We start from the raw sequence: 18,350 nt of genomic DNA on the forward strand, positions 1-18,350 counted from the left end.
TGATGTACCCCAAAATTACCAATGATTTCAGAATATCATAGCCAGAAAAGTCATTTTAGCCCTAACAGAACATTATTTGATTCAGTTCTGCTGAAACCAAGGGAGCAGCTCTGCTGAAATAAACCAAAATTAAACTTACTGAAGAAGCAGTTCTCCCTACATCAGGAGACACAACAGGGAAAATGTTCTTGCCATAAGTCACTCTGTAGCTTTTTCCTGTTCTTGTAAAACACATTAATGGAGGCAAGATCCTGTATGTGCTACACCTAAGAGAGCAGTATCTTTCGAGTATCACATCTGAAGCACTTCAGGGACACTAGCTTGTCATTGTTCAGAACTCAGGTAAAGGTAAGCTACAATTACCCATCAGCTAACGACTCCTAAGCAGATGAAGCCAGGGCCTAGGACACGGAGCAGAGGCTGTCCCTGCTTCCCACGGCTCCTGTCTGTGTCCCTGTGTTTCAGCTCTAACGCAGGTTTTGCTTATTCAGTTGTTCAAATGTTGTGCGCAGCCAAACTTAAAACACACCCTAAACCTCAAACACACAAAGCCCTTTAACAGTTCCCTAACTACGACACCATGAAAAAAAGTCATCTGGAGAAACTTTTAAACACAAACAGACCAACTAAAATACTTGAGGCTGGATTCCCATTTACAAAGCTCTGGTTTTTACATGCAAACCTTTGGAATTTAATTACTTTGATTACATTACAACCATTGAGATAATTGATATTTTACAGAGAAGCTGAACAGTGAAACAATTTAATAGCTCATTATGAGGACTTTAACTGACCCAATCTTTTTGTTTGGTTCCCATGTGCTGGGACATCCTGTCATTTCCTTGACCTAGGCAGAGATTGTCAGGTTGTCAGAGATTTTTAAGTGTCACGTATGAGTGATGACTTGCAAGGCACAGCACATGGTACAGTGCAACTCAGCATCAAATGAGCACACAGTAGGAATCCTGTCAAGCCCAGAGCAGACACTGTAGTACTCATTAATTACTAGATGAATGTTAACTATGTCATAATTAAGTCAGCAGTGTTTTTAAGCAATATTACAGTGAGACAAACTCTGGAGACTAATGTGGTTCTAAACAGAGCTGAGTCTACTCTATGGCCTCTGTCCCATTCCCAACAGTTTGGGAACTCAGCTTAACCACTGCAAATCTCCCTTTTCTCCACAGTTTACAACTAAATGAACATCAGACAAGGTTGTTCCCAACTGGAACACGTGGAGCTGGCACAGAGTTCACAAAAGCAAAGCTGCTTGTTGGAGCAGAGTCATTGATGGGCAGCAGGAGACAGCCAGCACCCAGGGACACCCAGGGACACCCAGCATCTTGGGGTCTCTTGGTTCCTCCACAGCTTGTGGAAATCTGAGAACAGGCAGACTGACAGGAACTCGGATCTCTCTGCTTTTCTGCAACAGTTCATAAATTGCAGGACCACAAATACCTGGCTGGCTTGTGGGTATCCCAAACTCCCTAGTCTTTTGGCCAAATTTTTAATTGCTGCAATTGAGCCCATTCATGACCAATTCTTCCCTTCAAGTGTGAGAACCTGGGACAGATGCAGAAGACACTTAGAAATCCCAATAAGTTGTCAGATCAGTCCTGTTTGATTTTGGAAAAAACTGAGGTCACCTAAAGAAAAAACAAGGCCCAGGTCTCCAGAACTCTTTCACTCTTGTATGCAAAATAGGAATGAAATATCGTATTCCTGAGTTTCTATTCTTTCATCTCTTTTCACTGTCTTAAATCATCTCAAAAGTTCCAGAATCACAGAGAACCAGGTAGGTCCTAAAGTACACACAGAGCTCAAGATAAATAACAGGTTTTATTATTCCTCAAGAATTTTAAGATTAAGCTATTATTTCTTTTCTTAAATGCTTCATGATTTATTTAAATAGTAATAGACCTCCTTTATAATAAACAAGAACAAGGTGAGATTTGTATTTTATTTTAATATATAAGATAAAGCAAAAATGTCAGCTGGCATTGAAGAAGGCAGAAAATGGTTCTTTGTTTTAGTAAATATATTTTCATCTAGTGAAATACTGAAGCTTTATAAATTGCATTTTTCCTAAAACAAACAGCACACTAAATTTCAGTCATTCAGCAACTCCTTGGATGTTTTACAGTTCAATAAATTTGGGTAAAATTTGGAAATAATTGTGAGATGAGACTTCCAATAGCAACTAATGAGTTTGGGTTTGCAAACTGCAGCAGATGACAGTCTAATTTTCAAAATTTCAGGAGCAAGAAGCACACCCTTCTGAAGTTCTGCTCTTTAAAGTGTCAAGAAGGCCATGTGGCTCTTCATAAATAATGATTCAAACTTCATGATTTGCTCCTTCTAGAGCAATTTATGATGATCTCATTTGCTGGATGGTCCAAATCTCAGATGAGAGAGCAATGTCAGTGCAGAAGCCAGACTAAGTCCTTGGGCAGGAAGAGCCCCCAAGAGGAGGAGGCTGGAAAATGGTTTTTAGGGTGTAAGTTCTTGCAGGCTATGGGCTCTGACTGCTGGTTAACATCATGGAGAGGAGAGCAGTGCATTCAGGCATCAACAGCTCCTTGTCCTGCCCACTCTGGGCTCACACCAACATCAGTGACACAGTGATTAAAAGCTCCAGATGCAAATGCCAGTTGCCCAAACTTCTCATATCCCATAAAAGATAGTGTTCAAGTCCATACAACATCTATTCCAGAAAGAATAAGTACATACAGCTGCTGAGTTATCAGTGCCAACATAACCTTCTGAGCAAACAGAGCAACCTGAGGACTGCAAACCTACCTTCTTAACCACTAAAGGGCAGAAATAATGTTTGAATTCTGCCTGTCTCATGTTGAGGATGCCACTCTCTTAAGTAATGATTTGAAATATGCCTCTTTCATGCTGGCAATACCTTTCATCATCAAAGGGCTTTATACCTGTTCCGTTGGCACATGGAGCCACAGTGATGGTTTCACCCACAGATGAATTATTTCAGCTTAAATGAGGCACAACACTTTGCGATGGTCCAGCTGAAACTCTCAAAAAATTTCTGAAGACGGGTTTTTCCAGAAAAGAAAAGTCCTTGAACTACAGGAGGGCACAAGCTGGAGCACAGTGTGTGTTGGTGGAAGCTCCAGGCTCAGGAGCAGGATCAGCTAGAGTCTGGCCAGCCTGGGCAGGCAGGTGAACATGGGCCTGTCCACACAAGTCAGGACAAATGTCCCAGATTATCTACAGAGACTGCTGTAACAACACCATGTTCCTGAAAACACACTGCACAGGAACAACATGTGCTCTCTTCTTGCCCTTCTCATTGTACTGTAAAGAACACACAGTGCTTTCCCACTGCACAGGGTTCTGCAAACCTCTCAGATCATGTTCAGGATGCAGACAGGACAAACACGTATTCACTTAATCAATAAAACAAAGAAATAAGGAACAGGAGCTACCTGTAGCATCAGTTCAAGTACAGACTCGCTCCTCCTGTCTTTGCTCTGGTGCTGCATATGTATAACAGGGAAGTGGCCAACCAGGCATTAAAATAAACATGGAATAGTTAAATATCAGCTCCAAAACAGATGTTGAAATCTTAACTGCATTTCCCAAAGCTAGTGTTTACTGCCTTGGCAACCTAAGAATGCTGTTTTGCTTAAAGCACAATTTTAGTAATTCTTCTGCCTTGAATAATGTGAAGGAATTTTAAAATTATTTCCAGACATTGGTAGCTGTGACTTAAGAGAGGAAAGCACTGCCCTTTTGTCTCTAAGAAACGGGTATGGGTTTGGCTGCTGTAGGGAGGGGAAGGCTTTGGCAGTGTAAGCTCAGCCTCTTAATGGATCATAGTCAGGAAACAACCACACACCGTTTTACTTGATAGCACACAACCGGCTCTCTTCCCTTAAAAGATGTTGAACAAATTACTCCTCTTTAACCCAGACAAGGTAGATTAGAGCTCAGGGATTTGACTTGGTCCAGCTGTATCCACCTGCTTGTGAGCACGCGTGCTGTCTCAGGCGGCCTTTTCCACCTTTCCATTTTAACATAACCAGTCCCAAACTCTTCACCACAGTCCTATATAAGTTTCACAGTTTGTTACATTCACAAGAAATGTACAGAACACATATCCAAACCCTTTATTTTCTGTCTTTTCTTTTGTGCTCATCCACAAGTAGTCTTTCCTGGAGATTTGTAACTATGAGCAATTCAGGGGGTAAAGAAAGATTTAAAAATTTTAAGCCTAGCTGCCCACTTTCAACACAATCTTAAAGGATTATTTGGGAGTATTGGTGCAAAGATTCACAGTGGTTTGGAGAGTCATGGCCAGAAGACACTGTGATGTCCTGATCCAGAAGGACTGGTTTGTTCAGCTCTTGGTTGCATTTTCTGTTTGTGAAGGAGAGCTGGAAGGTGCCTGTGCTTCAGCTTGTTTTGGCGATGGAAAATGATTGTTAAATCAACTGACCTCCAGTTAGAAGTGTTCAAGATACTGTCCTGATATCATCCCTTCTGAAGAGAAATGTTACCAGCTACTTAATTCTTCCCACTGTCTTTAGAATTAGGAACAGGATTGGCTTGTCAAAATTTACATCCTAATTTGCAATTATGCAGCCTTCTCAAACATAAAGACATTTTGGAATTACCTAGACACTAACCTTAACCAAACCGATGCCATTCCCCTCTACTTTACCCACATCAGCACCACAGCAAGATAACAATCAGCACTTTTGCTTCCACTGGAAAACAAAAGTAAATGCTACTGCTTTTAATGTACTTTTTAAAAGTAAATGCTACATGCTGGATGGCATGAGAGCAGCGAAGCAGCCTTGAGAGGAAAAAGAGAAAGTATCACTTCTAAAGCTGCACACAAGGTCCCTGGGCTGGGATAATGGTCCTGGCTGTCACTGTGGGATGCATGGCCCAGCCTGCATTGTGCCCCTCCAAGGTTACACCATCCTGGAAACCAAGGGCGACGAGGAAAACACTGGAAAACTCAAAAGCTTCATGGTCAGGGGTTTCAATAGCTGTTTCTTTTGAAGGATGGCACAAAAGGCCTGTGGAGCAGGAGCATCTTGGGGCTGCAATAGACTCCTCTGCAGCAGTACTGAAAGGGAAGGGGGTGTTGGCTGTGTGTTTGGCTTGTCTGCAAAACAAAAGGATCCTCAGCATCCACCAGGAATAGGAAATGAAGTTGGCTATGGGATTTTTCACCTTGAGAGACTGGCTTCTGCCTTTAACAGAAGGAAGCCAGATGTCCTCAGGTATGCTCGTCACACAGAAAAAAGCTCGGAGTGTATGGATACACACAGGCATGTGCACTTCTTGTGTGACACACAACAGGTTATTGCAGCCAAAAGCCTCACAGGGAAACACCTTTCATTACACAGGCAAGGCTGAGAAAACAACACCATATATAACTCGCCTTAGCTAACCCCAGCAATAGATGCCATAAAAGAAGAGCCTGTTGGGTAAGATGAAAATACAGTCTTCTGCAAATATGTTTAGGAAGCATTTACCAAAGGACCAGACTCAGCAGAGGACTGCAAATCTGCAGAGCCACGTAGGGGCTCTTCATCAGCCACCTCTTTCAGGTTCTGGCAGGGCTGTCACTAGCCCAAGGGTGGGAGTCCCTCCTGCAGATCCCCCCATCCTGATTTCTCTGTGGGTGTTGTGTTTCACACCCAGGGGCTCAGGGCTACCCCATCAGCCACACACCGGGTAGAGAACCAGGCAAAGGGCATACTGCCTGTGAACTTGTGGGGTTGGTTTCCAGGTGCCCCTGCAGTGGAGCTGCCATTTCTTTTGTCTCTTATGAAGATGGAAAGGAAGAAAAAAATAGCCCACTGGCTTTTGTCCTAAATTCAGACCAGCTGCTCACTAGTATTGTCCCTCTGCCTCATTTTAACAGTTTTTACCCCCACAAAGCATACTCCTGGGCCCCCAGCTCCAAGTCTCATATGTCAGTGACATGAATATCTCTGTTTCCTCTGGAACAGACCACAAATTCTGCTCTTTCATCTGGGAAGTGAAACCCTGAAAATCTGAGTTTACCAGAGGGAGTTTACAGCCGGAGCCTCCTCTCCTCCGGCAGTGGGATGCTGGAGCTGCCCTGCTCTGGCGGCTGGCTCCCAGACCTGCTCCCACATCAAGGGGCTTTGAAAGCTCCAAGTGCTTAACTGGAAGGGACACAAAGATCTTCAAGCTAATTTTGCATGCAATTAAGCTGTTGTTTTGCTCTCCTTCCTACTGGCAGACAAGTGCTACACCAGGAAAAGTATGAGACTCCAGCCTTTGGCAGGTTGGGCACAGGCCCCCCTCTTTCCTATTCTCCTTTTTTTGTTACTGAAACCATCCATCTGCCAAATGTCACTAGCTGATAAGAACTGCCCGTTTTTAAATCCCCTTTTGTAAATAGATGCTGGCTGACATAATTAATGTCTACCACACAACACAATTTGAATTACAAAGTAAAGGCAATTTAAAAATCAGCCTCCACATGATTACAATTGATACTGAGTCTATAAATTCCATACCCCGAGGAATTATTTAAATTTCTGAAAATGAATGAAAATCAGTACAAGATGTCTTTCAGGGGAACGAGACCAGGAGTGGAGCATCTGATAAACTAAACAGTCTCTTTAGATAAACATTCTTTGGTGCAGTAATACCTACGGCTCCTGGGCCACTGCAGCTCTGCAATGTCTGCCGCACTGTCAGGGCTCTTATCTGCTCTGCCACCACATACTCAGAATAAATCCCTTTAGCTGATAAGCACATTAGGTTGAGGAGCCCTGCTTGTCACTTGCATCTCACTGGGTGGTTTGTATGAACTCCGTGGCACCGAAGTGCTGCTCTCCATGACACCGATCCAGCCCTCAGCGCCTGAGCAGAGCACGCTCGTGGAAGAAGTACAAAAGTTCCTGGGCCCCCAGAGTAACAAGGACATCGGAGCAGGACCAAAGAGTCCACAAAGTTGATAAGGAGACTGAAGCATCTTCCTTATGGGGACAGGCTGAGAGAATTGGGGCTGTTCACTCTGGAGAAGAGAAGGTTGTATGGAGACATCAGAGCAGCTTCCAGGATCTGAAGGGGCTACAAGGAAGCCTGAGAACAACTCTGCATCAGGAAATGTAGTGACAGGACAAGGGGGCATGGATTCAAACTGAGAGAGGGGAAACCTAGATTTGATATTAGGAAGAAATTCCTAGCTGTGAGGCCCTTTCAAAGGTTGCCCAGAGAAGCTGTTGCTGCCCCATCCCTAAAGGTGTCCAAGGCCAGGCTGGACGGGGCTTGGAGCAACCTGGTCTAATTGAAGGTACCCCTACCCAAGGCAGGGAGTTGGAATGAGATAATCTATAAGGTCCCTTCCAACCCAAACCCTTCTATGATGTGACTGCTGGGATACAAAAATGTGCAAGGCAAAAATGGGCTGTGGCATTTGAATCTACTCCAGATTCAGTGTTCTGTTAACTAAAAATAACAAGTTTAATGGACATTAGTTAAGGGAGAAAGAACAGCAGCGTGAGGATAATTTAAAGCATGTATGCACTCTTACACACCAAAATAAACAGCTCTGTTTCCTTCTTTCTGTGTACAAGCTCAGCAGCATTGCAGCACAGCCAGGAACTCTTCTGCTTGTGGATCCCATGCAGGAGGGGGATCTGGCACAGAACAGGGGACACTGCCAAGTTTGACTGATCTTCCTGTCTCTCTGCTATCACTTAAGGTTTTAAGTGAATGTCATTATTTTCCTGCAAGTCCTTCCCTTGCAAAATAATTTCAAGGTATCTTGATTTACTAGAAAAACAAATCTCTTCAGAAACAAATAGTCCCAGGAAGGAGCAATGAAATCTGCTTTCAAGGAAGCAAACGTGTTACTGCAGATCACAGGCTGGCAGTTAAGTTCTGCATAAATACCCCAGATATGTGGCAGTGATATCCATGTGATAAATCACATTTATCATGCACTTCTGACCGTCTCACCTGCACTCACTCCCCCAGTGAGGAAATGTTAACATTCCCCATCTTTCATCAGTTTCAAACAGCTGCCATTAAAAAAACACAACCCCCCCAAACCCACAACAAAGAATTCCACATCTTCTCAGAGATAATCTTATCTTTTGCTTTTGAAATGGGAGGTTTTCCCTAAATTACTTTGGCACAAAATCCAGGGATGGGGGTGGGAGGTTCAATCAGGCTTAGGACCATATAGTTGAAGTTATCTATTGGGGCATAAATGGAACCAAACATTCCAGGAGTACCGGGAGATCTGCAAAGATGTATAATGTAAGAAATTGCTCAGAGGGCAGTGAGGCTCTGGCACAGGCTGCCCAGAGCAGCTGTGGCTACCCCATCATTGGAAGTGTCCAAGGCCAGGTTGGATGAGCCTTGGAGCAGCTTGGTCTAGTGGAAGGTGTTCCACTCCATGGCAGGGGGTTGGAACACGATGATCCTTAAGGTTCCTTATGAACCCAAGTCATTCTATGATTCTTTGGTTATTCTATAAATTACAGCAAGTGTTTGCATCACTGGAAATATGAGGATCCCAGGTTTCTATCTGTAAATACACAGTATTTTTTTCTGGTGTAAGAAACTGCTAAAGGTATTCATCTTTAAAAGTCATAAACAAAACGAGGTCAAATTAAAACAAGGCTTCCACTCTGAGATACTTTGTTATTAGCTCTGGAATTGGAAACGAGGACCATCTTCATCTCTCTAAGGAACCATCTCCAATTCTCCCAAAGGACAAGATATCTCACAGCATCCATGTCATGGAACTCCTGAAGGGAGCAGACATGGCTGTCCTGTTACACACAACAGTTTAACACTTAGCTCCCCCCACAATGGTAATGAAAGGGCTCCACTTAAATATTGTTTTCCCTATAACCAGCAACATGTACAGCAATGTGGCTGCTGTGGGAAGATTACAAGGAGAGAAAATCCACAGGAAAATGTAAACTCAAAACCCCACTACTTTAGCAGTGAGAACTTTTCTTCTCATTAGTTTCCTGCCTCTCTTCTTTCACATTCCTCTTTGTTATCGAGTAGAATGATTTTTTTTTAAATGAAGTACAAAGGCATTTTCACACCTCTACCTAAAACTAGGTTAAGTCTCCACACTAATTACACATTATTAATGAGTTCAACAACTGCAACCAGGCTGGTTAGGGAAGGGACACAGCCTGCACATTTGTATGGAAGCACGCCTGTATTCAGCATGGATACCATGCTGTCAGGGGTGAACTCTCTTATTGCAAAAGCAGAACGTTTAACACTGAAAATCACAGTCTACAATGAGAATCAACCATTTTCTTCTAGTTATTTCTTTTCTCTGTAAAAGTGTTTGTAGGGTTTGTGTTGGGGTTTTTTTTGTTCTCATTTGATACTGAAATGCACTAAATGCACTAAAATATTACATTCCAGTCCCTGTTTTCAGGACTCTCCCCAGGTGTGCTTCATTACAAACACCAGTATCAGCTCAATAACATTTCTTTCTCTACTAAATAAGCCACCTGGCCTCTCTGACACAGACTGAGAGGTGATTTTAAGCTTTAGCTCTACATAACACACTAGTTATACACCAGATTATCGTGTTCTGACAAAGTCTGCTTGGGTGGTTTAAAGTTATCATCTTCCATTGGTGGCATCATTGCCAGGATCATTCCCTCCACAGCAGAGCTGGCACAGGGACACCTAACCACATTTTAGCTGCAAGTTAGAGAGGAAGAGCTTACTTGGCCACCAGTGGGGCTCCCTGCTGCCCTCTCTGCTGCTGTACAAGGACAGCTTTGCTCTTTGTGAAATAGGTCTCAAAGAGCAAGTTGACAAATTAAAGACAATCAGTGCCAGTTTAACATGCTGGGCTTTCACTGGCCTCTACAGCAAGGGCTTTTGGAGACATGCAGCTCTGCACTCCAGCTCCTCCAGCTGAACTGTGCAGGTGAAGCACAGGCATATGAGAGTCATCTTCAGACACCAACTCTGCAATAAAGTGGCAAAACCAACACAGAAATCCCCAATGTCAAGGTCTAAGTATCTGCAGCCAGAATAATATGAAATTATTTCCTGTCATCCTGTCCCTGTTCCCTGGGAGTAGTGCTTGACCCCCAGATGGCTGCCCCCTCCTGGCATGGAATTGTGCAGAGCCAGAAGGTCCCTCCTGAGCCTCCTTTTCTCCAGGCTGAGCCCCTTTCCCAGCCCCCTCAGCTGCTCCAGCCTGTTCCCCAGCTCTGTTCCCTTCCCTGGACAAGCTCCAGCCCCTCAATGCCTTTTCTGTCACGTTCCCTCTTCTCTTCTAAATTACAGAGCTGCTAACTATGTCTGTTATGCAGTCCTTAACACAAGACACTACACATACTCTTACATAAAAATTCTAGGTCTAAGTAACTTTCAGAGAAGCAAATGTTTGTATAGAAGCAGCACACAATGAAAAAAAAAAACAAACCCACATCACCTTCCATCCTTGCGCTGGTTTAGATCTGTGTGGGAACATGTGGACACAAAGCCAACTCAGACTGACTTTTATTAGGAAGTGCATAAAGAACAGATTTTGCACAAATTCTGATAATTTCTGGTTAAAAGCTTTGTTGTTGGGAGTATTATTCAAGCCTTAAATATGCCCCCCTGTGGGATGAGTGTGCACTAAACCAACTCTTAACACACCTACTAATTGCACTTCATTAGTTGCTTCATACTGTAAGTTTGTGGAGCCACTTTGATTCTGAAGTTTCTAGCTGGCATGAAAAACAAGGCCTGATTGTGTCAGAGTTGAGCTGCTGAAGAGATCAGTGTTTTACAAGGGATGTAAAAATGGTTCACAGCTACTAAAATAGAAATATTTGTTTGCTTTTGAAGGAGGGGGGAAGGAGCATTTGTAACTTAGTTTAGCAATGGGTAATTAAGAAATACACCAATAAATTAATCTTCTCAGGATATTTTCTGGCTTGTGGAAAGACAGTAAAACATATCTAGGAATTTTCCAACTGCAAGTCCCTTGCAAGTTGGATCTTATTGGATATGGTTTTAATCCCGAACACAGTTTGAATCCTGAAACGATGTAGCATCTTCTCCCATGTGAACACCAAATATGCCATTTTCCTTCTGGATTTTTTTAAGATGGTCAGAACACAAATTAAATAGGCCATGCTGCTTTATCAGCTCAGTCTTGCCCTGAAACACCTATGTAAGGAGAATGTTCCAAAATTAGCTGTTTTCGAAGCCTTACCACAGGATTACAGAATGGTCTAGGTTGGAAAGGACCTTAAAGATGATCTCTTTCCACCCTCTGCCATGGGCAGGAACACCTTCAACTGCACTGGGCTGCTGCCAGCTGTGCCAACCTGGCCCGGTCAGGTCAAGAAGCACAAAGAACAAAGTTCTGCCTTTTGACTAGGTTCTTGAGTTACCCTGACAACCACTCGCCCTGACGGAAGGGTTTTATACTCACCAGCATCCAGACTCCCAGTAGCTGCAGTCCAGCCCATGACGGGGGGAATGGCCCCGACAACAGCTCCCACCCACGTGTTGGCAATGCTCATTCTCTTCAGGGGCGTGTAACAGCACGTGTAGAGGAAGATGTTGAAGGCTCCCAGGGCCCCGGTGAGAGGATTCACTCCCAGCGTGAGCAGGGCAATTCCCGGGATTCCACAGGAGGCGGCAAAACAGACAGCAAGCAGGGGGCTGTGGGGAGACATGGCACGTGCTGAGTAGGAGATGGCCTCAGAGAATGGCTGTTGTCCCCTCCCTTTGGTCTCTCCCACAAAATTAAGATTGAATTTTTGTTATTGTTTTACTCAGCCATCCTAAATTTTCCTGTTTGAGCCCCCATCCTAATAAAAGCCTTTCCAAAATGTGAAGACAATCTTGCTGCAGCTCTGCAATGGAGGGGATTCTTAATCTTGTGGTTGCTGTGTTCACCAAATAAGCTCAAGTTCTGCAAGTAATGGAGAACTGTTCTCCCTTATGGAGAACTGCTGCTTTCAGCAGATCTTCCTCCTTCGTTTTAGTGAATTTAGACCATTGGAAAAAGCACTCAGAGTTTATAGTAAATTAAAATGGTTGCAGCTTGTCAGATTTTTAACTGATTGCAGTTATGCAACGGATCCTTCAAAACGCAGCAGTTAGACACAAAATTAATAAGCATTTATGAGAAAAGGAGTACATTCAATCATTTTGAAATTACATTAATAGGTATAAAGTATTCTTTGATTTTACAAAAAAAAGTCTGAACATTCCTCACCCCCATTTCTCTGATGCACTGTACTAAGCAGAGGGAGCACAACAAAACAATGCTGGCAGCAGAATCAAAACTGGCTATCTTGTAAGTATGACTGAAATTAACTGAAGATATTTCATGTTTGGTCAAAAGCAGCAAACAACAGTGGAGCAAATTAACTCTGGGCATTGCTACTGTGCATCAGCTGAGAGCTCAGGGAAGGCTGGAAACTCATATTAAAATCTGTCAGAAAGTAGCTAGATCTATGTAAACTTTTGCTAATAAATTCCACAACAAACATTCAAATAGGATGAACAAGGATTTTTTTGTGTGGCTACCAGAACCACACTTGACAGGCAGCATGATGCCACAACCCTAAGGAAGGTTTAGCTGTGGTTCCTTGAACCAGATCAACATGTTTGTTGCTGGTGAGCTTGTCTGAGGTATTTGGTATAATTGGAAGAGAGAAATAAAAGCCCCTAAGAAATAATGTGGTGTGGGCAACCTCTGGAAAGGAGGAAAATGCCATTACATTAGTTGTATTTAATAACCCCTGTGGCTAAATACACACTCACAGTCACCTATGTAAAACCAGAAAATGTGTGTGCTTGCAAGAAAGGTCTCTGCATGGAGTTCAGCTTTACACCTTTTGTCTAATTGAAAACCATGCAGCCTTTGTGTTGTATGATCCACTCTGCCCTCTGGTCAAATCCTTAACCCTGAAATAGGTGTTGCAAGCACCGCTCCGATTCTCGTAAGAAAAATTTGCTGGTGGGGATGAATTTTATGGGAATTTTATCAGCAAAAATTCCTACCAGTCAAATTTTTATATTTAAGATATTAGTTAGACCGATACAGCACAGAGATCCTAAATACCTGGAAGAACTAAAATGAGCAAATCTTCTGCTAAAGATCTGCCTTCAATTTAAATTGACTGCATAGTTTTATCCAGCTTTTCTAAACCATCAACAGTTTTTAGGTAATGCAGTGTGCACAGACCACATTTCTACTCAGCATTACCAGCTGTGGTGTTACCAATAGAGCAGGAGTCGAGGGAGGGTATGTCAGTGCCTTTCACTGACAAGAAGATGTATAAAATTCAAGGCTGTTTTCAGGACAGGAGCCACACGGAGCTGTGCCCTCTGGTTCTGTAGCTGGTGATGCTCCTGTGCAGGAGTTCCTTTGCTCCTGTGCAAAACACAGTCTGGACTGCCAATAGTCCCAATGCTGATCACAAATGCCAGAGTATTTTTGTAGATGTTGCCCCTCTGTAGTGAAAGTCTGACTGAGCTTGGTTAAACAAATCTGTCTTGACTGATTCTTGAATAAAATCAGACAGTAAAACACCAGATTCACACAATACTCACTCTCGAGGCAACAAAAGACCAGTGTGATCCTACGAGGCTGGGCTGCCCACATCTACCCTGTAGGGCTCACAGACATAAATGAGGGCACAGTTTGATCGAATGCAATGAGCACTTTTCTCACTAGTAAGGAGTGAAGACTTATCTACGTGTCTCCAATTTAAATGAACACTACCCTCCATGAGCAGGCACCAGCCCTTCATGCCTCTTCTCAGACAGGAAGGCAGAGGGTGGGAGTGTAAAGCCTTCCTGCATGGATGAGCCCTGTTTTGCCTCATTGTTCCCCTGCAGCACCAACAGCCCTTGGTGCCAGCCGTGATCCCAGATGTCTGCTGCCTTCATTTCCACCCCATGGATCAGAAAAATACCTTTAAAAAATAAGGCTTTATCAAAAGGGAGGGGGTGAAGTTAGGTGGCCGAGACCTTCAAAAGATTTGCTGTAGTCCTGGTGGATCACAGAACACATTTTTGTTTTTCAGTTTCTTCCTTTCTGCCTCTTTAAGGGAAGTTCCTGGAGGCACAGTATGTAACCACAGAATCACAGAATGGTTTGTGTTGAGAGGGACATTAAACCCCTCTCTGAAAGGCAACTAAACCAGGTTGCTCAAAGACCCATCCAGCCTGGCCTTGAACACTTGCAGGGGTGGGGCAGCCACAACTTCTCTGGGCAATTTGAGGCAGTTTGATCAGAGTCTGTAATTGTCCTAATGCCCTCAGTAGAGGGCATAAAGTCAATGGGGTGGTTCCTCTTAAGCAGCTGAACTACTTTACTTTCAGACATCATGAGAGCATCACATTTTCTATTTCCCTCTAGTGTTCCCTCAGCAAAGAAGAGTAATTGTCTGACTTACAAAGGCCTGATCCTAAAACTCCAACTGCGATTAGAAAGTCATACAGTGACCTGATGACTCAGCTTTGCTATTTCTGCCTCTTAAAATACTATTTGGCATCACATAGACACTGCAATGAAAAATCAGGACTTTTGTTTCATGGTGGAAAATGAGGTAGAAGAGAATTCAACTCACTCTCATAGAAACTTGTCACGTTTATAAGGTTTAGGAGAAGTATAAGCAACTCTTCACTGCAAAAAAGAAAATATTTGAGGAAAACGTAGAGAGATTTCAGTCACTGGTGATGCTCTTCCTGCTGCAGTGACACTGCAGATTTTAAGACAAGACTGAGGCTAGGTTTAAATCCCAGCAGTTTAAAGAGTATTCTGATTTCTACTCATTTATGTCTTCTAGGGAGCGGTGTGCATGTCCATGCTCATGTTGTTTGTCAGTACTCAGTGCATGGGGTGATGTTTGCTGATTTGATGCACTGTCTACTGCCAGGCTGCCCCACATCTCATCAAGGGACCACAGAAGCTCATCCTGGAGCAGGAGAAAGGCTGAGACACTGAGTTGTCACTGAATTTACCCCACCACCTGATGTTCACACAGTTCCTCCCACTACAGCCTCATGCCACCACGCTGCCCACGTCAGCCTCGGGGAACCCAATGCCATGGAATTCTCACACGGTGCTCCAAAGTGGCTGAGGAGTCTCTGATGGTTTTCTTCATCCTTAAACCATCCCATGCAGTAAGTGCAGGCTGGTGACAGATGCTGGTACATATGCCTCATTTCACTTGGGCGTTCATGTTTGCTGATGGAATCACTCCCATGGGAAAAAAGGCAATCTTCCATTGGAAAACTGGCCAAGGAGCTAGCTCAGAAAGCAAACATCTTGAGTAAGAAGCTAGGTTTTATGATGGATTCTTGGGAGGAGTTGGTTTCAGTTATTTGACTGATCAAAATCAGGCTTTGGAAAAATACTGCAAGTGCCAAATGAGTTCTCTTCAAATTTCAATTCTAAAATACCCAGTATGTCACCACCTCCTAAAGGCAAACCAAAACCTAGTAATTGTGCCTTGTCCCTCTTATCTCTTCTACTGACAACAAATATGCTAAAATCTACCTAAATAAAACTGCTAAAAGACATCCACCTTTCAGCTTGACTAGTGAATCTCCCTCAGTGGGAGGAGCATCAGTCAAAAGTAGTTTTTCAAACTTATATTTCTTTTCTTTAAGATCAGCACCCAAGAACTGCTGAACTCTGCTCAGCAGCTTTTAGAGATCCACCAGAAAAATTGGGAAAGACCATCAACAAGAGGAGTCACAGCAGGCAACCCCATCCCATGTGGAGAAGACAAAAAAGAGCCGAGGGTGTTACAAAGGCCATCAGAAGCCTTCCTGCTCCCACAGCTGAGGTAACGGAGATGCAGGCCCATCTCCTTCACATCTGGACTGCATTTGTGTCATTTCCAGCCCTGCCTCCCCTGATGGACAGATGCCTGGAACTGGCAATGGGGTCGTCTGCCGGCGTGAGTGCCAAGAACTCAACTGACTGCAAGAAAGGAGCCAGAAGGCTGGAAAAGAACATTTTGCCACAAACAGCAATGGCAGCATCCCTGAAATTATTTTTGATGGAAAGTTAAAAAATTGCCTCACAGTTTCTACGTTCAAGGTAAGGCCCAGAGCATCCAAAAGAAATCAGTAATCACGGCAGAATGCTCAATGATGGCAATCTACCAACTCTGAAATTAAATTTTAACTTTCCACACAAATCCTTTCAGGCTGTGTGTTTATATATTTAGTAATAAAAATCATATCCATGACCACTGTCAGATGTAAAAGTTCTATCATAGTAACAACACTACTAACTAACTACTTACTACTAAAAGTGCCATCATAGTAACAACACTACTAACTTGCGTGGATCAGTAGCTTCATTGCTGATAGCTTTACTAAAATGATTCCAAATTTTTTTTACAAAAAAAAAATTGGATTAAACTTTCTACAGACAGACTGAGGACGTACCTGATAGAAAAAAAATCCACATTCAGATATAAGATTCTGAATCAAAGTGGTTACAAGATGATCTGATCTAGTGGGTGGCATCCCTGTCCACGGCAGAGGGATTAGAATTATATGGTCTTTAAGGTCCCTCCCAACACAAACCATTCTGGGATTCTGTAATACATCATGACCCCTAATTAGTACAGTTTTGAGGCTATGGTTTTTAAGGACTCAAAGCGAAATATTTTTACATTCAACTAGAACTTTCAATTATAGACTGGATTAGTCTCAAGGAATGATTTCTTTCCAATTAAAACGAAAAAAATAGCTGTAACACTGCAGAATGGACACACTGCCAGACCTCTATTTTGTTCATGTAGTTCTCATTCAGCATCAGTCAGAAGCTTTACTTAACACAAGCAATTCATGCTCTCACTTTTGATATTCTCTTTTACAGGCACATTGTGGCTGAATATTATGAAAAGCCCAAGAACCTGCTGACTGAAGCTTAAACTTGCAAAGTACCAGAGTTATATTAAACAGAACAATATATATCAATGAGCTAAAATAGTGCTATTTTAAGGGAGAAAATGCTGAGGAACATCTTAATAGTCATTCATTTATTCTCTTTCAGTCATGCAAGAAAGTTTATGAGTCATGACAAGGGATGAAGGATAATGTGTTTTAAAAATAAAGCATGAGAGCAAACTGCACTTTTAATCAGGAATTCAATTTTTCTCCATCAACTGCAAATATCAGAATACAGCTTGTCTATCATTTAACACTGAAGACAGACAAAGAAATGGGGAGCTTTGTCAACTATTTTTTTTTTTCTTAGTTAACTATTTAATTTTGTCTTCACAGGTTAAGCAGTAATATCTACACTCAGTGTCTGATATTTCATCCCCAAAAACATGTTGCTGTGGTCTAGAAGTACTAGGAGTATTGAATTTTATATCAAATTTATATCAAGTCCCCTTTAACTGGGTGCACTACGATTTTTAAGACTGCCAGAAAACACTTTTTGCAATTCTGCCCACCTATGTTTTTGTGTCTTTTTTGTAATCTGATTTCTGGTAATGACTATGATAAAGATGCTGCTAATCTCAGACTGGACAGTACTTTTCCCCAAATGTGGAAAAAACAAAAAAAAAAAGAGAGGAAACTAATGGAAAAGTTCTAAACCTAACTTCTAACATAAAATCTGAGCTGAGGAAGAATTCAGCGTTAAGAGGAAGTATGAGAGTGGCAGGTGCTCCCCAAAAGTCTAAGGACCCGGGTTAACAGGTAGCTTTTAAGCACGCTTAAACACCACAACAATTATGACAGCAGAAAAAGAGTTTACAGACACAATCCTCAAGTAAACCTCTTTAAAATTCATATCTCTCTGAAAGGAATCACCCCTAATACCTTTCCTTTGTCCATAGGGCCCAGCCAGGCCCATCAGCACCCAACCTGGATGAGATTTTGAATGACAGCTGGACCATCCACAGGGAAACAGGGAAGGATTCAGCGAGTGAAGTCTAAATCTCCCAAGGAATGACATACAGTGAGAACTTGGCATGAACGGAGTTCAGGGATGGATAAACATGTATCCCTGGCTAAGTCTCACCATGGAGTTGCCTTTTTGAGTTTTGCCACTCAAGTGTCACCTGCTCTGGCCCTGCCATCAAATATACTTGCTCAGAAGTGTTTTTATTGTAAATAAACACAGACTAGGATAACATACTGCCCATCTGCATCAATTCATTTCTCTCCCAAAGAAGAAAGAGACCAAGCATGTAGCCCAGGCTACTCTGCCACAGGTGTGTGTCATTGTACAAAAGCATGATCAACACTGTAATTTACACAAAGTGGGGGCAATTTGTTCCCCTCACTCCTCAAGAACCCAAGCTGCAGATGTTCTGTCTCCCCTGCCAGATGGAGGTGCTTTAAAA

General features: G+C 42.8%; 1 protein-coding gene across 3 annotated transcripts in view; it reads right to left on the bottom strand.

The window, feature by feature from the left end:
- The window catches only part of LOC121354190 (protoheme IX farnesyltransferase, mitochondrial), a 101,284-nt gene that overhangs the window by 10,094 nt on the left and 72,840 nt on the right, over positions 1-18,350 (bottom strand). For all 3 annotated transcript variants that reach the window (XM_041468615.1, XM_041468617.1, XM_041468618.1), the window contains exon 6: positions 11,444-11,676. In XM_041468615.1, coding sequence (XP_041324549.1) covers positions 11,444-11,676 — 233 coding nt within the window. The remainder of the gene's footprint in view (positions 1-11,443; positions 11,677-18,350) is intronic.

Source organism: Pyrgilauda ruficollis, unplaced genomic scaffold (genome assembly GCF_017590135.1).
Source record: "Pyrgilauda ruficollis isolate IOZ18807 unplaced genomic scaffold, ASM1759013v1 scaffold222, whole genome shotgun sequence".
Classification (NCBI taxonomy): Eukaryota; Metazoa; Chordata; class Aves; order Passeriformes; family Passeridae; genus Pyrgilauda; species Pyrgilauda ruficollis.